Source organism: Cyprinus carpio, chromosome A15, assembly GCF_018340385.1.
Source record: "Cyprinus carpio isolate SPL01 chromosome A15, ASM1834038v1, whole genome shotgun sequence".
In the NCBI taxonomy this organism is placed as follows: Eukaryota; Metazoa; Chordata; class Actinopteri; order Cypriniformes; family Cyprinidae; genus Cyprinus; species Cyprinus carpio.
Window position 1 is genome coordinate 5,433,271 of NC_056586.1, and position 25,170 is coordinate 5,458,440.

The window sequence follows — 25,170 nt, forward strand, 5'->3', positions numbered from 1 at the left end:
AACATTAAACAAACTCGACACGGAGTAAAACTTATGTTGATGGACAACAAGAAGAAAAACTAAGAAGTTAAAGCAATAATTCACCCAAAAATTAAAATCCGGCCATCATTTACCTCATCTCAGTCCAAACCTATGCAAGATTTTTTTCCGGCACAGAAAGAAATATAAACAACTTGACTGTGATTTTATCTCCCAAAATATAGAGAAAAGTCCCAATTGTGAGATATATATATATATATACTTTCTGTATGAAAAAAAAGTCAGAATTGTAAAATTAAAAACCTCAACCTTTTTTTATTTTTGTTTTTTATTTTGTGGCGGAAATAAGCTTTCATATAAACCCGTATGACTTTCTTAAAAAAAAAACAAACAACGAAAGATATTTCAAGAAATATTCATGCTGTTCTTTTCCATTCAACTACAGCACATAAAATGTTAACTATTTTTTGAAAACTTTTACCAGATGTGTGTCCCAATATGTACAGTGACTGTTAACCGTTAGAATCGTTGAATTTTTAGGGACGTTACATCTAGCAGTTCACCTCAAGCTCAGATAATTAGCGGTCTCAGCCTCGAGCTATGCAGAAAACAGAGTTGAAATGTGGATGATTATATGCCAGCTGTGGGAATAAGATGCCAAACACACATACAGCTTGAGCTTTTAAAATGGTGCAGTTCAACTTTGGTTTCAAATAAACAAAAACAACAAACCAACAAAAGGTGAAGTCAGCAGCATTCAAAAAACATCAAACGACCAAACCGGCCTGCTTTAGGGAAGCAGAAACCTGATTCAGAAGAAAAACTGGCCTATCAAACACTCCAACAGCACAAAAGTTCAGATTCATATGTAGTTGCAACTGAAAACGCTGGAGATAAAATCTCACACGGCAGCAATCCAACCTGAAACGGGTGATTTAAATTTAATACAATGACGTCTGATGCAACTTCCTGAAACACAGCAGGCATGCTGGGAAGTTTAGCAGACGATTATAGAACGCTTTTGGGTGAATCTCAAGAAATTCCAAGAATGTGTCATACTTCAGTCCAACCTCAGAAAATTAAGCCTATTATTATGATTTTCAAACATCTCCCTCAATAAAATCTTTACCGTAATAAAAAAGACTCACCGAGGCTGGATTTATTTGATCAAAAATGTTATGAATATTATTACAATTTAAAATAACTGTTTTCTATGTGAATATATTTTAAAATGTAATTTATACCTGCGATGCAAAGCTGAATTTTCAGCATCATTGCTCCAGTCTTCAGTGTCACATGATCTTCAGAAATCATTCTAATATGCTGATTTGCTGCTTAAGAAACATTTCTGATTAATAACAGTGTTGAAAACAGTTACGCTGCTTAATATTTTGTGGCAATTGTGAAATTGGATAATTGACTATATATATATATATATATATATATATATAAAAAATATATATTCATTTAATTTTCATATATTTTTTAATTTGTATTTTTGATAATTTTTTTATTTTTGATCTCATTACAATCTAATGAAATGTAATGAATCTGGTGGAATAATGTGCTAAATTTTTAATGAAACATTCTTAATAATTCTAAAAACTGACATTTTTATGCAGTGAAATATGACTCAAACATATGTGAGATTCACCCTTTTAGTGGTTTTCAAAATAACATGACAGCACTTCAGACGGAAATACATCCTTCACACGCAACTCAACGTCGCAAAACACAGTGGAATTATGGAGTTACCGAAGGCGAAGCAGTGCGAATTTCCACGTTCACTTACACAAGGAACAAACCTAAAATTGTTCTTTGGCAAAAAGCAGTTTAAAATGAACATTTCATTTCAACTTTGTCAAGATCAAATCATGATACACAGGACGGATGAACAAACAGTGGCTCTCCCTGTCGTTTGATAGCGTTTCTTTGAAATCACAATTGGGAAATAGGCTCTCATCCTTGAAAGCTCTTCCTTCCTGTGGGGGTCACAGATGTAGTTCAGCACTTCCTGTGAGGTCACTGTGAGAACATGAAGCTTCCTGTGAAGTCATCACAGATGGATCCAAACATTTCCTTTGAGGTCACGGAGAGGCGTTCCCAGCGGCATCACAGTGCTCACATCTTCCAGATCAGAAGACGAGGAATCAGGCTTGTTGTAAATCAAGGTATGAAGCACACAAACACACATGTAAGCGTGGGACACCTGAATGTCTCCCAAGGTCAGTGAACAAATAAATAAAGAGAGTCTGATGTGGCGTGGAGAAGAATTTGATACGGGTCGAACATCAGCGTTGGCAGGTGCTTGCTTCATCCTCCTGTTTTCAGCCCAACTCCTCAAATAACTCTGAGCACATAAATAAAAAACAGTGCTTGAGAAGGAGCCAGGAAGGCTGGTCTGTGCACGCGGGCGGGTGATGGTCCTACCACACCTCGCAGCGGTGGCCTGAGTTCATGGGGGAGCCCAGAGGACACTGGAAGTGCTCTGTGAAGTCGGGCGAGTTGGACAGAGTGCCGATTACACGGTATTTGGGAGGGCTGTGAGGGTCCGTCATCAGGCCCTCGTGAGCGCTTTCTGGCGTTCGGACTGAACACCACACCTACGAAGAAGAGCCATAGGAATGCATGTCTGAGGTTTTCATACGCTTTCACAGTCATAGCTCTGTTATGCACTGCTTTTATTAAAAAAAAAAAAAAAAAAAAACCTTATATGATTCATAGGCTGTATATGATTTACAACATATATTAGTTAATATGATTTTAAATTAATTTCATTATATGACTTAAAATATATTATATATTAGTGTACATTAATTAATATTAGATTACATTAATAAAATCAAATTATATTTTAAACAATTCAATGTAAATACATTTAAATTTAATATAATTTTATACAAATATATTAAATTAAATTAAATAACCCCATTTGAACATTAAACAAAATGTATTTTCTCAATTAAGAGTAACCAAGGCAATTATTTATTATTAAGTAATAATACTCAACACTAATTTCTATGTATCTTAATATATTAACATATGTTATATAACATTAATATACTATTATTATAAATTATAGACATTATTTATAATATACTCCAATTACTCTTTTATGATTTTGAAAAACATCTTTTTTTAATCTTTTAAAAGTCTCTTTTGCTCACATTATTTGATAAAGCATACAGTAAAAAAAATGCAATATTGTGAAATATTATTGCAATTTAACTTATTTATATATATAATTTATTTATGTGATGCAAAGCAGAAATAATTATAATATGCTCATTTTCTGCTTAACATGTTTCAGTGTTACTGTTTTTACTGTATTTTTCATCAACTAAATTTTTCAGCCCTGGTGCACAAAAGATATTTCTTTCAAAAACATTCCAAAAAATCAGAATTATTCCAAACTTTTTAACAGTATTGTACACACACACACACACACACACACAAACTATACTTATTTTATAATTTATACTTTAGATTATAATCTATTAACATATTAAAAACTTAGTTAGTTCATAACACCTGCAGCATGTTAATGTATGTTAATCTATAGAACCTTGTTGTAGAAAGTGTTATTATTATAAAAAAAAAATAATCATTAAAATTAGTTTTTTTTTTAAGCAAATGCATAACTGATTCTCTCACCACATCATACAGTGACTGACATGTAAACTAAGTTTAATACTTGGTCTCGCAGCATCTTTTCACGTCATACATGTTACTATTATAGCAAACCTGTTTCTTTATTATGCGTGTCTTTTCATACCTGAGCAAAACCTACGAAGAAGAGCTGGTCGTTTGTCAGATTGACAGCTGGGAGTCTCTTCTCTTCACCGTTCTTCTGCACCCATGAGCGATACGCCTGCAAAACAAACACATCTCCAAATCAGTCTGTATTAAAAAAAAAAAAAAGTGTAGTGATTTATATGAATGACCACTAGGGGGAGGTTCTTCTGAGAATATTTCCTGTGGGATGCTTTTATAAAATGTAACTTGCTTCTCTAATGTCTTTGAATGACCATTCATTCTGACGGTGGACATCCACTCACAGGCCTGTCATTTAAATTATTAAATGATTATGAATAAATAACTCCCGTGCAAACTTCTAAAAATATTTTGAATATGGGAAAGATTTTGTAAGGCTGGCATACAGTCAAGTGTAGGAAATGACTGGGGGCTTAATGTCTGCTTTATTTCCACTCCTTTTATATGCAACTATGAACAAAAACAGCTAAACCCCAAAGCTGAAATGTGACCCACATGATAGGCAGCTTTCAGGCCGCCGTTGTCTGCGATGTTTTCTCCCAGCGTCTGTTTTCCGTTGATGTGCTCTCCGTTGATGGTGTACTGAGTGTACTGATCGATCATGCACTCGGTGCGGTTCTTAAACGCGTCCACCGAGGAGTTCTGCCACCACGGCCGAAGGTTTCCATCTTTGTCATACTCTCTGCCTGTGGAACGGAATTAAAGCGGTTATATGATGAAATATTGAATTCTTCTCAACCGGTCAAAATACAACAGTCTACAAACTTACAGAACTCAAAAAAGACCTTCACTGAACTCAAGCAACTGGACATAGTATAGTATCAAGTATAACTGGACATGACGGGAAGACAACTAACCCTGGTCATCGAAGGCATGTGTCAGCTCATGTCCCATCACCACTCCAATGCCACCAAAGTTTAAAGCTCTGTGAGACACACCGAAACATCTCAGTTATGGAAGAAAAACGATTTTCTTTAGAACTATTTCAGCCATGTCTGCTCACTTGGGGTGATTCTGGGCGTAGAAGGGGGCCTGTAAGATGCCGGCGGGGAAGACGATCCCGTTCTTGGTGGGCATGTAGTATGCGTTCACCGTGGGTGGAGTCATGCTCCATCTACAGCAGACAGAAATCAGCCGTCAGCTCACAGTACGTCTCACATGCTTGCTCTTAACACACACTCTTACACTCACTGGTCTCTGTTGGGGGGCTTGCGCAGCTGGTCTGCCATCACTCGTGCTGAGAAGTTATAGAAGTTGATCATATTCTGGAAGAAGTTGTCTTCTGTAACCTCATACTACAAGAAAATCACATCACGATATTTTGAATATTAATCACGTAAATAAAAGTATTTAACAAAACAATCTACTCTAATATAAACATATTGGCATGATTTTTAATCGTATGCTCACCCACGCTGCAGTTATTTAACTTAAAATGTTTTTGAAAGAAGCCTCTTCTGCTCTTCTAGCTGCATTTATTTGATTAAAAAAATACAGTAAAAACAGTACTATTTAATTTTTTTCTGTGATGCAAAGCTGAATTTTAGCATCATTAAATGATCCTTGAGAAATCATTCTAACATGCGGATTCACTGCTCAAGAAACATTTACTATTATCAAAATATTTTTGGAAACTGATGCTTTATTTATTTATTTTTTTCAAGATTCTCTGAAGAATAGTAAAAAAGTTAAAAACAGTATAAAAAGTCAGCATTTCTTTAGGGGGCAAAATACTTGTTGACTCTCGATGGTACTTTTCATTGGTAGTGTAAATATGTGTCCCCAAAAGTAGTCTTAAGTCTCTGGGGTATATTTGTAGCAATAGCCAAAAATACATTGTATGGGTCAAAATTATAGATTTTTCTTTTATGCTAAAAATCATTCGAATAGTAAGTAAAGATCATGATCCATGAAGATATTTTGTACATTTCCTACCGTAAATATATAAAAACTTCAATTTTGATTAGTAATATACATTGCTAAGAACTTCATTTGGACAACTTTAAAGGCGATTTTCTCAGTATTTAGATTTTTTTGCACCCTCAGATTCCAGATATTCAAATAGTTGTATCTCAGCCAAATATGGTCATATCCTAACATTTGAGCTTCATTCATTCACACTGAAAATCATTTAAACCTGGAGATAGATTTTTAGGAATCTAAAAGAAAAATCAGTTTTTTCCGGACTCACCCCGTCATACACATCATCAAGCTCTTTAGAGTCGAGAATGAAGTCTGGAAATCCAATCATGTCATAGATGGCATCCGCCTAGAGCCAGAAAAGACACATTATCCTGATTTTTTGGCAAGTGCTCCAAAGTGTTTACAGCTAAGCTGTTTTTGCCATCTTGAATCCAAGACAAATCCGCAAGTTTGGGTTATCCAGTCATTCTCACTCTCGCTCACCTTGTCCTTGGCAGCTTGTCGGGTCTGTTCATCCATCCAGTTCAAATCATCCAGCGCGTCTTTGAAAGCTGTGCGGATTTCATTGATCATCCCCTCCGCCTGCGTTATGACAGAAAGACGGGGTTGAGAACTGTGTCATTGACTCTGCTGCCACATGGGGGCAAACACACGCCAGCAATGAGAGTCTGAATTAAACACATGAACCTGTTTACTTTAAACATGACATATGGCTTTACGTGACTCACTATTTCTTTGCTCTGTTTGTCGAAAGTGGCTTTGACGAAAAGAGCACCCAGTGCAAAACCGAGAGTGTCATCTGTGTTCCCAATGCACGTCTGCCAGCGTGGAGTACAGGACTGAATATGAAACAGACATATTGACAAATTACATGCAGATGAACTAAGTTGGCAACCTGAAACAAGCATAAACACACAGAATGGGGGCCAGATTTTTAAAGTGACTGTCAATTCAAAACATGTTCAACACATCACTAATTGTTCTGCATGTATACTGACTGCATACACAAATTGTGCAAAACAAATAAAAATAGACTGCACTCTTTAATTTATTGGAAATGTTCACATAATTTTGAAATACAGATTTTTTTTTTATTCTATCAAAATTTACTCTTCCTCATTTCCTTTATAAAAAAAGTGTGCCAAATTGTGCACTTGTAGTGTACTTGAAATCGTAAAAGTACATCTGAAACTCTATTAAATAAAAGGCCACTTTAAGTGCACTTAAAGACAGACACTTTCATTACCATGTTTTTATTTTTTTACCACACTTAATACACTTTTAAGAAGTGCACTTTGTATTAATGTTAAATGACAAGTTTTAAAGTACAATTAAAGTACAGTTTAGCTGACTAAAGCACATGTATTGTGTTATTTGATATTACATTTACATTTAATATACTGTAAATGTACTAAATTGCAACAAACATATTTAAATAGATCACTACGGAAATACATATAATGATCTTTCTAAAGTGGGTCTTTAAGTTTGAATATGCGTTAATGCAAATGAGAATTGGAGAGGTGAGGAAAAAAAGATTTTCAGTGAATAATGACTGACATTTCTGTTCATCACACAAAGCACGTGATGTAATATTGTGTGTGGACCTTTTTTTGGTGTTATAAGAAGCTTTTTTCAAAGCTTGACAATCCTAGTCCCCATTCACTTCCATTATATTTCCATTCCATTATACTGTTCCATTAAACAGTCAGTCGGGTTTGGAACAGCATGAAGGTGCGTAAATAAAGGACAACAGAATTATCACTTTGGTGTGAACCATTTCTTCAACACAACACACACCTTCTTAGTGCCATAGAGGCTCTCCAGCAGCTTGTCCTGAGCATTCTCAAAGCGCTGGTCCAGACTGGACGCTCCTTTCTGAACCAGATTCCAGATCATGTAATTATTCAAAAGACTGGGGAAGAAAGAGAGAGAATGCATCCACATATCTAAAAAAAGGGCCCATTTCTTCATTTGTATTCATTTATTTATGTAGGTAAAGAGAGAGACGGTGTTAAAGAGCAGTCAAAATATTCTCAGACTGGGAGACAGAGACAGTGATAGAGAGAGAGAGAGAGAGAGAGAGAGAGGCTGTTATTAGCACTGAATGTTCTGATAATCTAAACAGACGTCTCAGAGGGGACGTCCTCTTCCTCAGCTCTGATTGGCTGTAACCGCTGAGACAGCTGTACCTGTGGTCGGTCTTGTTGATGAGATCCGAAACCTGCTGCAGGTATTCTTTAGCGTAGACCACCACAGGCTCCGTGTCGTTCAGCTCCAGGGGTGACAGGACGAAGTTCAGATAATCCAACCATTCAACTGCCGGAGACAACACCTATGACCGAAACAAACAGCATACTGAATATTTCCATCCTAATGCACTGACAAACTGTAAAAAATTTAGGAGCATTAAGTGAGAACCGCCCCCAACCACTACTGACACCTACTGGTGTGGATGCAGCATTACACAACAGCAAACATTTTGAGCCAAAATAAATAAATATCTAATTGCAACTTTACATCTTACAATTAAACCTTTATGTCACAATGTTACTTTATTTCTCACAATATGACTATGACTAATATATGTCATAATGTGCAATTGCGACTTTATTTCTCATAATTGTCACTTTATCTCTCACAGTTGTGTCTTTATATCTCACCATGTGACTTTATTTATTGTAAATGTGGCTTTATAAATGACAGTGTAACTTTGTAGCTTACAGCATGACTTTAAATCTCAAAACTGGGACTTTATTTCTCACAGTGTGAGATTATTTCTTGCAGTGTCGCTTTAAATGTCACAATTGTGAATTTTTAGTTCACAATTGTGACTTTATATATGGTAAAGTGACTATTTCTTCACTGAAAAAAAAATGGATGTAGAAACAAATTTCACAAATAATTACAATCAAATGGCAAGTAACACTGAATTAAACATGACATTTTTGAAGTAGAAAGACTTAAATAGTATTTTCTTGTAAAACATACTACAGTAAACTTTGGGGGGAAAACACAACTTTATTTCTCATAGTTGTCACTTTATGGGGCCCTATTTTAACGATCTAAGTTCAAAAAAATGTACTTTCACTTTTGCCAATTTTACTCAATCCGTTCATGTTGTAATTACTTAAAAAAATAAATTTAACAATCTGAACTTATTTTAATCTAGTTCATTCAACAAGAAAGTGTGTATTGTCAGCTTTACTTAAAAAATATTTGTTCAGCCAACATAACATTGTCAAGTACACCCGGCTGCAGCCTGCAGATCGAGGCGGGGCTGCACCTGGGGCGGGGTTGCACGTGCAGCCCCACCCCTTACCTACTCTGATTGGTTTGATCGTCTTTCGTAGACATATATGATAGGAAATGTGTGCGTAGTTGGTGTAGGACGGAGAATGCTGTTTAAAAAGCTAAAAACGCTGTACAGTTTTATAAAGCCTTCATTATAATGCACAAAAGAAGAAGAAAAAAACATTAGCCTGTAACTCGCCATGTCCCTGAAATGATTGTTTTGTTAAATTAAGCTGATCTTTAGGCTAACATATTAATATAGTAAATAATTGGGTTGATTATCCACAGTAAGACGATCAGGTCTTCAGATAGAAGAATGAATTATGAATTAAAAAATTTTAGAAAATTTGATTATTTCATATCATCAGAGTATGAGAAAGGAAATGAAAAGGGTGTGTCATTACTGTTTTAACACTGTAAAACCCGACAAGTAACTTAACTAAAACCGTTTGAGTAAACCGATTGCCTTAAACCATTTAAGTTTTAAAACTAATAGTTATGAGTACTCTGAACTAAATTCAGTTGAGTTCAGAAAAAGAAGCTATACATTGCAATTAAGTAATTAAGTGATTAATTAAGTGATAATTGTGATTATTAGTGATGAACAGCTGCTGTTAACAAACAGAATTACTGAAGAAAAGAGAAACACAAGAACTACAACTGACTTCAGACACAGCCTTAGATGAAATAAACTGAAATAAAATACATTAAATCTCTCAAGATCTGATTAAACAACCCCACAAACAGCATCACCAGCTCCACTTATTAATAACCAGACTGACTTTATTTCTGTCAGACGTCTACAGAAGATCTTTTTGAGAATTAACTAAGGTTTAGATGTTGATTTATTGTTTCATTTGAAGTAACCATGTTAGAGATCAGTGTTTGCTTTAGTTGGGCTCTTGACCCTTGATTTCTGTCTTAGTTTATTTTTTTCTCTGGCTGGTGTAACCACGTGTTTTTGAAAACATGTTTGTTATAACGCAAAATCCCAGAGAAAAATATGATCAGGTATTGTTGTTTTACAGCATATTGGTGATGATAATCATCAATTATGGAGCTGTTCAGAGTCCAAAATCTGATTAAATTTTGTTGTATAACTAGTTCAGTTGATTACAATGAAAACCATTCTAAGAGCCAGTGGTTCTGTTATAATTAGTAAATATAAAGAATTTTCCAAACAGTTTGTGCACATACATCTTTTTTTCTATGGCAGCAATCAGTCACACACAGGCATCAATAATCAGAATATGAACCTCAACAATGGTGACGAAAAAAAAAAAAAAAAAAAAAAAAAAACCATGCTGCAATGCATGCTGGGTACTATGTAGTACAAAACTCATCCATGGCTCCCAGCATGCTCTGCTGCATTTTTTTTTTTTAATGGTCACCATTGTTGAGGTTCATATGCTGATTATTGATGTCTGTGTGTGACTAGTTGGCACCATAGAAGACCAAACTGTTTGGAAAGTTCTTTATATTAACTGATTATCACAGAACCACTGGCTCTTAGAATCACTTTTACTGTTATCAATCCCAACTAATTATATAACACCTATTTCATCAGAGATTAGACTCCAAACAGTCCAATAATTGATGATTGTTATCACCAATATATAGTGTAACAACCAACAGCTAGGTACAGGTTAGGTAAAAAATGTTAACCTGAAGGCACTGTAAGTTGCTTTGGACAAAAGCAGCTCTAAGTGTGTGTGTGAGTGAATATAAACACCTGATGATATTTCTTCTGGGCTTTCAAGTTACAACAAATATGTTTCAAAAACATATGGTTACAACAACCAGAGAAAAAATTAAGACAAAAGTCAGGGTCAAGAGCCCAACTAAAGCAAACACTGATCTCTAACATGGTTACTTTAAATGAAACAATAAATCAACATCTAAACCTTAGTTAATTCTCAATCAGATCTTCTGTAGACGTCTGACAGAAATAAAGTCAGTCTGGTTATTAATAAGTGGAGCTGGTGATGCTGTTTGTGGGGTTGTTTAATCAGATCTTGAGAGATTTAATGTATTTTATTGCAGTTTATTTCATCTAAGGCTGTGTCTGAAGTCAGTTGTAGTTCTTGTGTTTCTCTTTTCTTCAGTAATTCTGTTTGTTAACAGCAGCTGTTCATCACTAATTCACAATTATCACTTAATTAATCACTTAATTACTTAATTGCAATGTATATCTTCTTTCAGTGAACTCAACTGAATTTAGTTCAGAGTACTTACAACTATTAGTTTTAAAACTTAAATGGTTTAAGGCAATCGGTTTCCTCAAACGGTTTGAGTACACCTAACTTGTCAGGTTTTTAAGGATATCTGTTTACTCAAACGGTTTGAGTTAAGTTACTTGTCGGGTTTTACAGTGTAAATTAAAACAGTAATGACACACCCTTTTCATTTCCTTTCTCATGCTCTGATGATATGAAATAATCAAATTTTCTAAAATTATTTAATTCATAATTCATTCTTCTATCTGAAGACCTGATCGTCTTACTGTGGATAATCAACCCAATTAATTTACTATATTAATATGTTAGCCTAAAGATCAGCTTAATTTAACAAAACAATCATTTCAGGGACATGGCGAGTTACAGGCTAATGTTTTTTTTTCTTCTTCTGTGCATTATAATGAAGGCTTTGTAAAACTGCACAGCGTTTTTAGCTTTTTAAACAGCATTCTCCGTCCTACACCAAACTACGCACACATTTCCTATCATGTATGTCTACGAAAGACGATCAAACCAATCAGAGTAGGTAAGGGGTGGGGCTGCACGTGCAACCCCGCCCCAGGTGCAGCCCCGCCTCGATCTGCAGGCTGCAGCCGGGTGTACTTGACAATGTTATGTTGGCTGAACAAATATTTTTTAAGTAAAGCTGACAAGACACACTTTTTTGTTGAATGAACTAGATTAAATTAAGTTCAGATTGTTAAATTTATTTTTTTAAGTAATCACAACATGAACGGATTGAGTAAAATTGGCAAAAGTGAAAGTACATTTTTTTGAGTGTAAGTGCATGGTCTAAAGCGTATGGTGCAGGTGCACTCAGGGCGTGTCCGAATCCGCTTTTGCTATTTTAACGGCGGGAAAATGGTCGGCGCGCCAGGCGCATGGTCTAAACAGGTTGTCACTATTCTCTTAATGAGTAATGGGTGTTTTTTGGGCATAACGTGCAATAAACCAATCAGAGTCTCATCTCTCATCCCCTTTAAAGGCCAGTTGCGCTCGCGCCATGGCGGGTTCACTATTCACATGGCAGAATGTAATTGTTCATTTTTAAAAATGTTTGTGTGCTGTTGCGTGTCCCTGTGTGTGTAATAAGCAAAGTGTACACGCGTTGTGCACCCGCCTATAGGCACATATTACTAATGTGCTCTTTACACTGCGTTCCAAATTATAATGCAAATGATATATCAATAGGATTTTGGTACAATAAAGAGTCAGATTTTTGTTTGTGATGTTTTTCACATCTTTTTAGATAACTAATCTCAGACAGGTTTGTTCAATAGTTTTCCAGATCTTCTTAGGTAAGTGGAAACCCTATTAAAGAGTTTGTTCCACATTATTAAGCAACACACAGTTCTCATGAAATATGGTGAGGCAGAAAGATCTTTCTGAAGATGAAAATTATGAAAAAATGCAATGTCTTGCAAAAGGCATCAAAACAAACAATATTTTGAGCAAATAGAGATTACTGAACTGTCAAATGATTTGTGAGTGACTTAGAGCACAGAAGATCTTGGTCAGATAAAGATTTATTAAGGAAAGTTTCAAATTTGCTATTTAAACAAACTGGCGCAGGATAGGAAAATTAGAACTGCGTCGGGCTGAAACTAGCAAAAAACACTTGCGCTGTATTGCGCCAGGTGTATGATAGGGATCTATATCTCACAATTGTGATGTTTTATTTTGCAATGTGTGATATTTCACAGTCTGACCTTATTTTTTTTGTAAATGTGGCTTTATAACTCAAAATGTGACTTTATCTTCTATCACGATGTGAGTTTATATCTTGCAGTGTCACTCACAATAGCAAATTATCACAGTTGTGAATCAGAATGAGTTTACATATTTGGTCACACTTTTGTGACTTGCATTTTATATTTAATCTTACAACTGTAACTTTATATCTCAAAAGATGCCTTTAAATCAATCATGATTATTTTACTTTACAGTAAAAACTTCTATGACTGGGGTTCAATAATCAAGTGAATAGCATTCGTGAAGGAGCGATGCACTCTAATAAATCTTTTTGTTCCTTTTTAATTCTGATCAATTTTCATTTTTCCATAACCTTGGCTGTGAGAGCTCAGTCTGTCTCGAAACTTTCCCTTAATGATTTCTCTTCCAGCCATGAAAAGGACACAGAATGCATGTTCGGATTCGCCCTCTCACACAAAATGCTCAACTAGTCAGCAGACTAGAGCCAATAAGTTGCATGTTTTCATTCCTGAATCCTGGATGCAGTTCTGCCCTCCATCATAAACACACAGCTGAACGCCTCTCAGCACACAGCCCTCATCTCCACTGTGGATTTCTAGTAGATGAAAACAGATTAGCTGCCTGAACTGGACTGTTTTCTCTCTCTTATGGTTATGAGAAGCTGTGTTGTTTTTTAATAAACCTGAAGCCCTGCATGAAGACGTGCAAAATAAGAACTGACTGATGCAAGTCTTGACTAATGAGAGTAGAGGAAAATAAGAAAAATAAATTCAGGCAGACAAACACCCTTAAAGCTAATGTATGTATTTTATTTTTTTATTTTTCTGTTAAATTAAGGGCTGTCAGACTCAATATGTAAACATATACGATTCATTAAATGTTTCGTGCAGCTAAATTAACATATGTATTCAATTTCACTTCATACATCAATCATTCTGTAAGTTTACCACAAGCTGTTTCAGATCTTACTGGAACTGATCGCAGACACAATTTAGGACAATCTAGTTCGTGGAAAAGCATCCATTTATCAGTAAATGATGGAAACAATCCATTTTCACATGAATCTTTGTGTAAAGGGATCTTTTCACATATGAGATTAAGTCCATAAAGTGTGGGGAAAGTTGTTTATTATTGAAGTACTGTTGTTTATTACAGGATGTGTGTTCCAGCACACTGTGTTGCAGTTAAAGAACTAAAATCTGTTGTTGTTTTTGTGCGAGCGAGGGGAGTAAAGAGCACTGTTATAAATGTATGTGTTACCCACACAAATCTTAGAACATAAAAATGACACGTAGGCAGGATATTTAGTTTTCTTATATTAAAAAAGAACTCTGCGTGTTGAGTCAAATGTAAGAACGTCGCGGGTGTCACCACACATCTGAGCTGCGCGGCTGCTCACACAAGAACATCATATGAATGTATAATGTACTGGGATTCAGCATCGAGGCAGTGGAATCAAGAACTGCTGGTAATTTTGCATGCAATTCCATCAAATGATTTTCTAACAAATAACTTAATAATTTGAATTCAAATTTGTAAATGAAGTAAATTAAAATATACAACAAAAAAAAATGCTACACTTGTACTATATTTACATCACAATTAACTGATGGCTGTTTAATCGTGTAAAACAACTATACAAAATTTGGGTTTATTCAGAAGATAGAGAGATATGCCTTATTCCCTTTATACTGACAGCAGACATAATTTAATCAGTAAGCGATCAGCTGTCACTGCCACCCCCCCACCTCAACAACTCACTGTACAGTTGCTCAGCAACCGTTGCCACGGAAATCACAGGAGCCTTCACAAAACGAAAGTTTCCTGAACACTGGTGCGCAAAGAAAAAAAAATCGTAATAATTAAATGATGGAAAAATGCCAGGAGACAGAAGAATGAATACGATATGCAGAGAAGGATGAAAGAAAAAAAGAGAATCGGAAGTGTCTGAGCCAAGATGAGAATGAGACAAACACAAACAGATGGATGGATGGATAGATAGATAGATAGATAGATAGATAGATAGATAGATAGATAGATAGATAGATAGATAGATAGATGGATGATGGTTGGATGGATGGATGGATGGATAGATAGATAGATAGATTGATGGATGGATGGATAGATAGATAGATAGATAGATAGATAGATAGATAGATAGATAGATAGATAGATAGATAGATGGTAGATGGATGATGGTTGGATGGATGGATGGATGGATAGATAGACAGATGGATGGATAGATAGATAGATGGATGGATAGATAGATAGATAGATAGATAGATAGATAGATAGATAGATAGATAGACAGACAGACAGATAGATAGATAGATAGATAGATAGATAGACAGACAGATAGATAGATAGATAGATAGATAGATAGATAGATAGATAGATAGATAGATAGATAGATAGATGGTAGATGGATGATGGTTGGATGGATGGATGGATGGATGGATAGATAGATAGATGGATAGATAGATAGATAGATAGATAGATAGATAGATAGATAGATAGATAGATAGATAGATAGATAGTTAGTTGTAGGTGTAGGGATAGAATTAATTTGTTTTTGTTGTTTTGTATTTTTTTTTTTTCTTGTTTTATGAAGTGTGAACAAGACTCACAGCACTGTATATTCTTCATCAACTCTCTCTTCTCGTCTCTCACACAAACACCTTTAATAAGCAATCTGTGTGAACACACTCATTATAACGATATAATGATTCAAACTAATGATCCCAAATGTTCAGCTCAGAACTTCACACTTTCATGTGTTTACTGCAGCATTTCTCCAAACCCAGTGAACTCCTCACGAGGCCGCCCATGCACACACACACACACACACACACACACACACACACACACACACACACACACACACACACACACACACACACACACACACACCTGCAGATCAGCTATGGTAATCTTGTGGTAGAGCTTCTCCTCGTCCCGCCGCTCGTCCTGAGGCACTGTGATGTTAGCCAGCGCCGTCTCGAAGTCCAAAATCTGCTGCATCTGAACTCGAGTTGAATTCTTGTCTCCTCCCAACAACAATCCCAACTCGACCATGTAATCCAGATAAGCCTTCAACACCTAAACACACACAAACCAGCACAGAGCAGCTATTAGACACGCACTGCAAGCTGGGAAAGGCTCAAAGCTCTTGACATTCCAGTGTGAATTGAGACTTTAAGTTCTGCTTCGTCCTACCTTCTCATTGGTCTTATTGAGGTAATAATCTCGGGATGGGAGGAAGAGTCCTGATTGGTCAACCTGAGGAAACAGAAAGTTTACATTGGGGAGCAAACACCAGAGACGTGATAAATACGACAAATACAATCAAACAAACACTTCCAGCAGAGTTTATTAAACTCAATACAGTCAGTAAATGTACCTGAATGACATTACTGTTGGAGTTTTTGGGATCGACGCTGACACCGACAGTGAAGAAGGGCTGAGCTCTGTAAGGTCCAGAAACTATCTTTAAAACATCCAGAAAGTTGTCTTTGTCCCAGGACTCTGTGATATTCCAGCCTCCTATCTACACACACACACAGAAAAACATCAGTTCTAGCAACAAGTCTAAGTTGGTACTTACATATCTACTGTACTGATTTACTTCTTGTAGACTTAACATGAAACCAAAACTGACCCTATTTACATTCTTTGTATCTGTTTCTTGTTATGCTTTCCACCCAATGTGTAAATGTTAAACCAAAGCCCGGAGATTAATTAAAGGGGTCATATGATGCGATTATAAGTTTTCCTTTCTCTTTTGAGTGTTACAAGCTGTTTGTAAATAGATAAAATCCCTAAAGATGCAAAGAGTAAAGTCTTAAACCCAAAGAGATATTCTTTATACAAGTTAAGACTCATCCACGCCCTCCTAAAACGCCTCGTTTAAACATGCCCCCACATGTCTACGTCAGTATGTGGGAAGATTTGCATAATGCCACATACGCAAAAAAATAATGCGTAAGTTTTACTCTCGCTGTAGTATTGTTGCTGATTCCACCGCCGTCATGTCGTGGAGATGCTGTGCTTTTCATTGTGAAAGCAAAACTACTTTGTTTGGCCTTCCAAAAGAAGACACAACTAGGAATCAGTGGTTAAGTTGTATTCACAACACTGTTCCAGAACAGTTCTAACCAAATATATGTGTGTGTGCAACGCATTTTACGGAGGACTGTTTCCTGAATCTGGAAGAGTAGCTTACATTGCCATCAGTTCTGACTCACAGCCTGTAAGTATGTTTACATATTTAAAGGATTTTCCACTGATGATTCAAACACAAGTTTTGAGCAGTGTAGAGTAGCGCTTGTTGTTTGACGTTTCTCCGATCTCAAATGCAGACATGGTTTTATGTTTACACGGCGTGATGCAATGCAACTCGTAAAAACACAGGATAAGTCATTATAATCTGTAATTATGTCCCCACTGGATGCAACAGAAGCCTCATTTGTAATGGGTTTTATTGTTTTTGTGTTGTTGCACCGGGACATGGCATTACAGTATGTTAAGGGTCGTAACATTTCCGTCATACGCTTGAGATATTCAGCCAATCACAATGCACTGGATAGCTTGCCAATCAGAGCTTTTCAGAACGATGAGCTTTGTAAAAATTGACGCGTTTCAGAAAGGCGGGGCATAGAGGAGAAACAATAATGTACAGTATGTGAACAATTATGTGTTTTTTTTAACCATGACCACGCAGAACAATATTATGCTGCTCACAGGACACGCTCAAAAAACTGAGTTGGGAAACCCATTTGATTTAATTCCAGTAAATGCGAAATAATTGCAATGCTCGGGCAAACCACTGTAGAGTTCGTGTCACTATAGATTAAGAACTGGTGAACGCATTTTACAAGTTTCATTGAAAGAGAATGATGTGCGCCAAATTAGTCACTGTAGAAATCAAATACTTTAATGGTTGCGGATGAAATAGGTCAACACAAGAGCCAATAATAGTATTTGAGTTGATGACGAGGTTACTAAATAAGATCACAAAAATATGCCTCAATAAAGGTAAAAGACAAATGCTCTGAAAATCTATTTGAGGATGCAAATGTTCAGTTTCTAGAAACAAGACGCATCATACAGTACTTCATTTCATAAAGTATTAGCATCTTTATTGTGGGCAGATAGACATGAAATCAAATCCTATTTACTATTTTAATATCTGCTCTCTCTTAATATCTATTTATTGTATTATTGTGCATGATTCATGTATCTATTTTAATTTTTGTATAAATGTGTCTGACACAAATGCAATAAATGCAGTAAAACAATGCAAATAATGACAGATTTCATAAGTAACAACCTTAATTCTTCAGAGTGAGAATCTATTCATTTGACTGAATGAATAGTATTTGATCAAGATCACAAAACATTTCCTTTTATATTTAAAAAAAAATATAAAAATATAAAATACAAATATAAATAAAACTAAATATAAAAATAAAAACCTGATGACAAATTCACATTCAGGTCTCTCTCTCCATTCTCCAGTGCCATTTCATTCTAATTTTATAACTATTAAACTAAAAGCATTTAGTTATGCAAGTGTGAAAAAAGGCGAAAGCTTGAGGAACATTTAAATTAAATCTGTCTCACCTCTGAGAATAAACCTATTCTCGGCTCTCTTCAACACTACTCGCTCTGTCACTGCGATCCCAATACACAAGATAATAATAATAAATAATTAATTTAGATGACAGAAAAGATGACAGAAAGAGCGATAGAATGAGAGAAAGGCAGCTCATCAGAGGCACTATAGATTTTTGTCCGCCATCTTCCCCACCATACCTCTTTTAAACCTCGCAGGAGGCAGCTGTGTGTGGGGAGGCAGTAAATTAGGAAGATGAAGTGCTGTTTGACATCACTGCTTTGTGTCTGTAACACGGATTAATCTTTCAGGTCTGTGCTAAGGGTTAGTTTCAGAGCTTTCTTCTTCAAAATGGCTGATTCAGAGATAGAAGTGCATGAAAACATCTCTCACTGAAGGATGTCTACATAATTTCAAGGCTCGCCGATTTCAAAACGAGAGGAATTGACAGTATCAGAGCCATTTAAGACAAATTGTCTTGCTCAGCTCAAATAAAAGCGTCTATTTTTAGGAGGCGCACAGAAAAGCAATCAAAAAAATTAATCAGGCATCAAATTAAATCAAAGGTCATTCAACAAAATTGGTGTTTTTGTGTCTCTCATTAACATACGCAAAAATGACTGCAAATCAATAGGAAAACACTGAAAGAATGTTTACAATTTAACAGATATTTACTGACACTGACTTACTGAGTTTGCACTGGTTATCCTCCACACCAGAGGGGGCGACGCAGAAACACTCACCTTTGCAATCAAGTCAATAAGTGGTTGGGCTCCAAGCTCTTCTATTCGCTGTTCATTAAGACAGGAAAGGTAGTAGGACTGCGTCTTCTTCTCTGCTTCACTGCTTGAGTTAAAGGTGCCATTTTCTACAGGAACACATAGGAAAGTTGCATCAGATAAGTTAAAGTTTTAAAGAGGTCATATTATGCCCTTTTTACAGAATGTGTCTGTAAAATTTCAGCTCAAAATACATCACAGAACATAAATTATTCCATGCTGTAAATGCACCTATCTTGGGTGGAAGCAAAAACATGCTGTTTTCGTGTGTGCCTCTTTAAATGCAAATGAGCTGCGCCCCCCAGAAAGAGGGGCGGAGCATTTATAGCTCAACAACAAACAAAACGTATGCTTTTGACTATCATATCTATTGTGAAAATGTTAATTGTGAGACAAACTCACGATTACTATTTTTTCCCACCACAAAAAAGGGTAACTGCAACTTCTTAATCTCACATTTCAGACTTTTCTTCTCAGATTTCTGAGTTTACATCTTGCAATTTTGTTTATATCTTGAAATTTTGAATTTGTCTCAAAATTCAGACTTCATATCTTGCAATTCTGAATCTTTTTTTTTAATCGTGTGGTGGAAACAAGCTTTCATACAATGCTCCTTTGGTCACTCTATGATTTCATCAAAATGTTCTTCAAAATGACTACTTTTGTGTTTGAAACAATATTAGGTGAATAGCTTGGATGCTACAGCAAAACTGTCCCTCACAGTAATAAAAGACAGGACATGAAGTATGAAAGACAGGAAACAAAAACATCACAGATAAAGGAGCAGCTTAGAGCACCATCATTAGGGTAAACAAACATGACAGCAGCGAGAACAACTTACACAGGGTCATGAAACAGCCAACAGAGTTTCTCCAGCTGCCTGTCAAGCTGACACAATGGTGCCCTCTGATTGGCTCCCATCATGACGCATGGAATTATGGTACGTAAACAGAGGCAATTCAGTGCAGGTAAACAGAGTCCGAACTGGAAGAACTGCAACAAAGGGCCCTGCCATCCATCTTTTTTAATGTCACGTCCATGACAGCTGCCCTCGCGCAACAAAACGTGACGAAACGCCATTGGCAGGCCAAACAAGCAGGGTGGTTTTCATTCTCAATAACCTCTGCCATCAGTCGCAGTCAAAACAATGTGTGCCGCGGCTGCCAGCGGAACGACAGGCAGAGGGGAAAAGCACTGCTACTGCCATGCTAACTTCATTCACAAGAGAAATGGCTAAATTAAGTGGAAGGTACCAGAACAGGTGATTGGCAGTGCTGGGTGCAAATTGGAATCAACAGAGAAACAACCAGTGAGGGCCAACCTGTAAGTACAACATGCAGGCTGACTTCCTGAGGAGTGCAAATACTCTTTGGTTTACATGACACACTGTTGATACTACATTTTTTTGTAAAACTCCAAAAATGTTGCTATACATACTATTCAATGCAGTTTTCACACTAGTGGTGCCAACAACTTTTCACACAAATTGATTACAATGTTTAGACTAATTGTTTTGTGCAATTCCAATACTATGTTATGACCTCAAAACACCTTTACCATTTTACCACACTGTTTACCAGCAACATATGTGTGGCTTTTCTGACACTGTAAACTTGCTCGGTAGCGCACCCGGTCTAGCATTTCATTTGTGATGTGGAGCACTAGTGTACGAGAGTCGTGAAATACAAGTCGATAAAAGAGCTCAAAAGACTTGAAGACGCAAGCTAAAATGCCACAGTTGCTTCAGCAAGTGATTGTCAAAGTGATTTTTTTTTTTTATATATATAATTCAATGTTTTGGGGGAGTTACACAATGTAACATGAATGATCTCACATGACTTTGCTGACAACCATTTTTTAAATCTTAAAATAGTGGCTAGTGGTTAGAGAGTTTGACTCCTAACCCTAAGGTTGTGGGTTCGAGTCTCAGGCCGGCAATACCATGACTGAGGTGCCCTTGAGCAAGGCACCGGACCCCCAACTGCTCCCCGGGAGCCGCAGCATAAATGGCTGCCCAGTGCTCCGGGTGTGTGTTCACGGTGTGTGTGTGCACTTTGGATGGGTTAAATGTAGAGCACGAATTCTGAGTATGGGTCACCATACTTGGCCACATGTCCCGTCACTTCACTTTGTCACTTCATTTCACAAAATTTTGACAAAATTACTTCACTGCTTTTTCCTATAGAATTTGAATTAAACTTGCAATAGTTAATGTCAATGCTGCAATTTCATTTTGTGTTTATAGTGGAACGGAAAAGATACACTTTAACTTTACACATCTCAATCAAGAAAAGAGGAACACACAGCGGGGTTTGAACAAACAGATAAAGGCACACAAATGATGAGTCACAAATATGCACACACCTACCCACTCTTGAACACACAATTATGCTTGTCATTATGACCTTTGATTGGTGCTTTTAGTTGTTGTCATGGCAATACACCTCACACATCTTTGGAGGAGGAATAATTCACTCTTCTCCTTGTGTTTTACACACATCTGTGTTGTGCAAAAGAGAGATAATTAATCCACAATATGAGCATTCAAGCAAACAAGCTGCAAATCCTTAAACCAGCTCTTAGTTTCTCATTCCCCTCTGTTCTTGCTCATTTTTCTTTCCCGGTGTATTTTCTCCTCCTAACAGTGCAATTACATTAAGAAACAGGAGGCAGGAATATTCAAGTAATAAATTCTCAGAGGAACAGTGGCAGTCCAATTACTGATCAGCGGGTCTAGTCTAGAGAGAGGACACACGGTGAGAGAGAAATGGGCTTTGGCACGACTCACTGCTCGTCTATCAGAATTCAGAGCTGATCTCGTTCCATTTCCAGAATTTTCTTGTGTATGTTTGTGTTTGCTGCATGGGCAAAAGGTGACAGTCAGCCCCGGTGCATTGCCATAAATTGCTCATTTGTCTTTTTCAGAGTGGCTCTGTGTGAGAGTAAAGCACGCCGTACTGCTTTGCAAATGCACACACTTACAAACATATAATCTGACTTCATGAATCTACACTTTTGTTTTGTTTAAAGAATAATGTACTCTCAATTTGGTGTATCATCTATCATTTCCTTCTTTCTATTTTAGTCACTGAACTAGAGTCCTGCAACGCCCCCCCCCCCCCCGCTCTCTCTCTCTCTCTCTCTCTCTCTCTCTCTCTCTCTCTCTGTTCTCTGATGCAGGTCACTAGGGAACATTCTTCATTTACTGTTCGCTAGAGCGTTACATTCACCTGCTGCACACACACTCACCCAATCACACACACACACTCCAAGAAGCACAATCCACAAAATATGGATCATATATTTGAGAGCAATATGAGATAAAAAATGTCCATGTAGAGCAAGTGTTATTAAATGTGCAGAAGGGTGAGAGAACAGTGTCGTGTGTTTGGATGAAGACGGCAGCGGGGGTGATGCAACACACAGAGTCAATGTGATGGAGTGTCATCAGGGCAAAACGGCCGCAGGGACCCCAGTGTGAGAGCGCATTCATTAGACAGAGAGAGATTGATCAAAGCCTGCACATTACAACAGCTTATTAAATAAAACAGACCAACAATTAGAGAGAGGAATGAAGCAATGCGTTCGAACGCAAAAGAGACTACATTAGCATTTCCTGTAGGGAATGCTAGAACTTACAAGGCAGCAAATAAATAAACAGAGAGTTCAATAAATAATAAACATTGGCCTTTTTATTTTTTAATGAAAATCTGCATCCTGATACACAGCGATATACTACTCTTAGCAACTATAAATAATTTCATTGTCAAAGTCATAACAAAGCACAGCAGCGAATTAGCAACACCCTGGCAATCACCAAAAACTGCGTAGCAACAAACTAACAATGCCTATGCAACTGCCCAAGACTCCATAGCAGCCTTTTAGAAACACCAGGGCAACCACCCAGAACAACCTAGAAATCAACATGTGATGCCTAGACTAGGTATATGCCAGTATCAAATTTTCATGTTGCGATTAATTGCTATTGCTATTGCTTTGAAATTTCATTTAAAAAAAGTATCATAATACAGTATAACAGGTTAAATAACTTCTATCTTATAACAAAAATAACTGAACATTTAGATACAATAAAGCAATACAGAAAAATATATAAAGTTAAAAGTTTTACACAGATTAAAGTGCAAAAGAACTATAAAGGCCCAATAGGTTTCACTTTACAATAAGACCTCATTAGTTAACCTTATGCATTAACATTAACAATGAGCAATAGCTACATTTGCTACAGAAGTTATTAATCTTTGTTAAAAAATACAAGTCTTAGTTCATGTTAGCTCATTAAATAACAGTTGCAACGTACGATTTTAACAACGTGTTATTAAATATTGGAATACCTAAGATTAATGAATGTTCAGAATAATTTTTCATTGGCAATTTATGTTAACTAATGAAGCCCTAATGTAAAGTGTGAATGAACAAGAAGAAGAATCAAAACACTTTCAAACAATAACTAGGTCATGTTGTAGTCCAGATTAAAATTAAAAAAAAAAAAAGTTTGGAAATGAATAGCCTATTAAGTCTAAATATTTAAGTATTTGGTGCTGTGATGAACACCATACCAAATCCACAAATCTGAATGGCTTTTTAAATTTATTTAAATATGTTTTAGAAAGTAGCAGCTGCTTTATTTATGGGGTTTCCAGACTGCATTTTCTGCAGTTTAGCGCCATCTGCTGTCAGAGAGTGAATGTGCTTTCATTCAGAGCATCTCTCAGGAGAAGGGTATAACTGCAGCCTGGAGATCTCCAAATGGGGGCGGGAACTCCAAAAGGGGGTGGGGCTCCAAAATAGGGCGTGGCTTCCTCCCATTGACAGACAGGCACATGACACACAAGCTTAATTTTTCCCCCCAATCAACTTAAGTGCAAACTCCACCCCACAACTGATTCTAAATATTTTATTGGGTTGTGTCAATTAAAGTGTTGATTTCCTACACTATGCTTCAAAAAATGCTAACCCCTATACCTACCCCACACCTGACCCTAACCTTAACCAGCGAAACTGACTGCACGGTGTGATTGGCGCTGAATAGCGTAAAGTTGAATTGAGAAAGTTGCAGTTCAGGAGATAAACAATAAGATTATGCGATATGAGATCATTCCATAACTTCCCAACTGGACCTCACGGGACAGTGGCACCTTTTTAGTTACACCCAGCGTCACTACCCCTTCCTACCCTGCAAATTTCGAGCCCCGTGATGCCCCCGTTGCTGAGAAAAAAGCGTTAGAGGTGCGCTGGGACGGCTCGCAGGAGACCTCGTGGGTGATTCCCATTTCAAACTCAAGTCCGAACATCACTGGCCACAAACTTTGGGCTTTGCTCTCACTGAGAATATTTATTTATATTGCAAAATAAAATGAACTAGAAACAATGTTTAATTTATAAAATTTTATTTTTAAATGTTAGTTAATAACAGTTGGCTGGAGCCGAGCCAATGGTGAAAGTCTTTGTGCGAGGAAGACACCACACCATTTTGGAGGTTCTGCCCACTTTTGGAGTTCACGCACCATTTTGGAGATATCCGGCCTGCAGTTATATCTACTTGTCTCTCAGGCGTTCCTCCATGTGCTTCTCATGCGTGCTTGTTTACATTAGAGCGCACACGCGTCTTTCAACAGAAAGACTTGCCCACGATAACAATATTGTGCATATTCATTACCGTGATATATCGCATTACTGAATACAGGCACATGTGTAGCCTAGACAACTACTCAGAATATCCTAGCATTTAGCATAACCCTGAAAACTTTCCAGAACAACACAGCAACCACTATGGAATATTCTAGCAATCATCAATAATTATGTAGCAACTACTTAGCAGCACCTAGCAAATGACCTA

The 25,170-nt window shown here is 36.8% G+C and overlaps 1 protein-coding gene across 3 annotated transcripts in view; it reads right to left on the minus strand.

The window, feature by feature from the left end:
- Nucleotides 1-1,472: 1,472 nt before the first annotated feature.
- LOC109078804 (endothelin-converting enzyme 2-like) overlaps nt 1,473-25,170 on the minus strand; it is a 52,883-nt gene continuing 29,185 nt past the window's right edge. For all 3 annotated transcript variants that reach the window (XM_042770837.1, XM_042770838.1, XM_042770839.1), the window contains 15 exons: nt 19,278-19,402; nt 16,321-16,467; nt 16,137-16,199; nt 15,831-16,019; nt 7,869-8,011; nt 7,477-7,591; nt 6,405-6,515; nt 6,160-6,258; nt 5,945-6,022; nt 4,945-5,048; nt 4,757-4,867; nt 4,611-4,678; nt 4,249-4,439; nt 3,755-3,850; nt 1,473-2,582 (listed from right to left, as the gene is read on the minus strand). In XM_042770837.1, the coding sequence (XP_042626771.1) occupies nt 2,406-2,582; nt 3,755-3,850; nt 4,249-4,439; nt 4,611-4,678; nt 4,757-4,867; nt 4,945-5,048; nt 5,945-6,022; nt 6,160-6,258; nt 6,405-6,515; nt 7,477-7,591; nt 7,869-8,011; nt 15,831-16,019; nt 16,137-16,199; nt 16,321-16,467; nt 19,278-19,402 (1,817 nt within the window). In that variant the 3' untranslated portion in view covers nt 1,473-2,405. The remainder of the gene's footprint in view (nt 2,583-3,754; nt 3,851-4,248; nt 4,440-4,610; nt 4,679-4,756; nt 4,868-4,944; nt 5,049-5,944; nt 6,023-6,159; nt 6,259-6,404; nt 6,516-7,476; nt 7,592-7,868; nt 8,012-15,830; nt 16,020-16,136; nt 16,200-16,320; nt 16,468-19,277; nt 19,403-25,170) is intronic.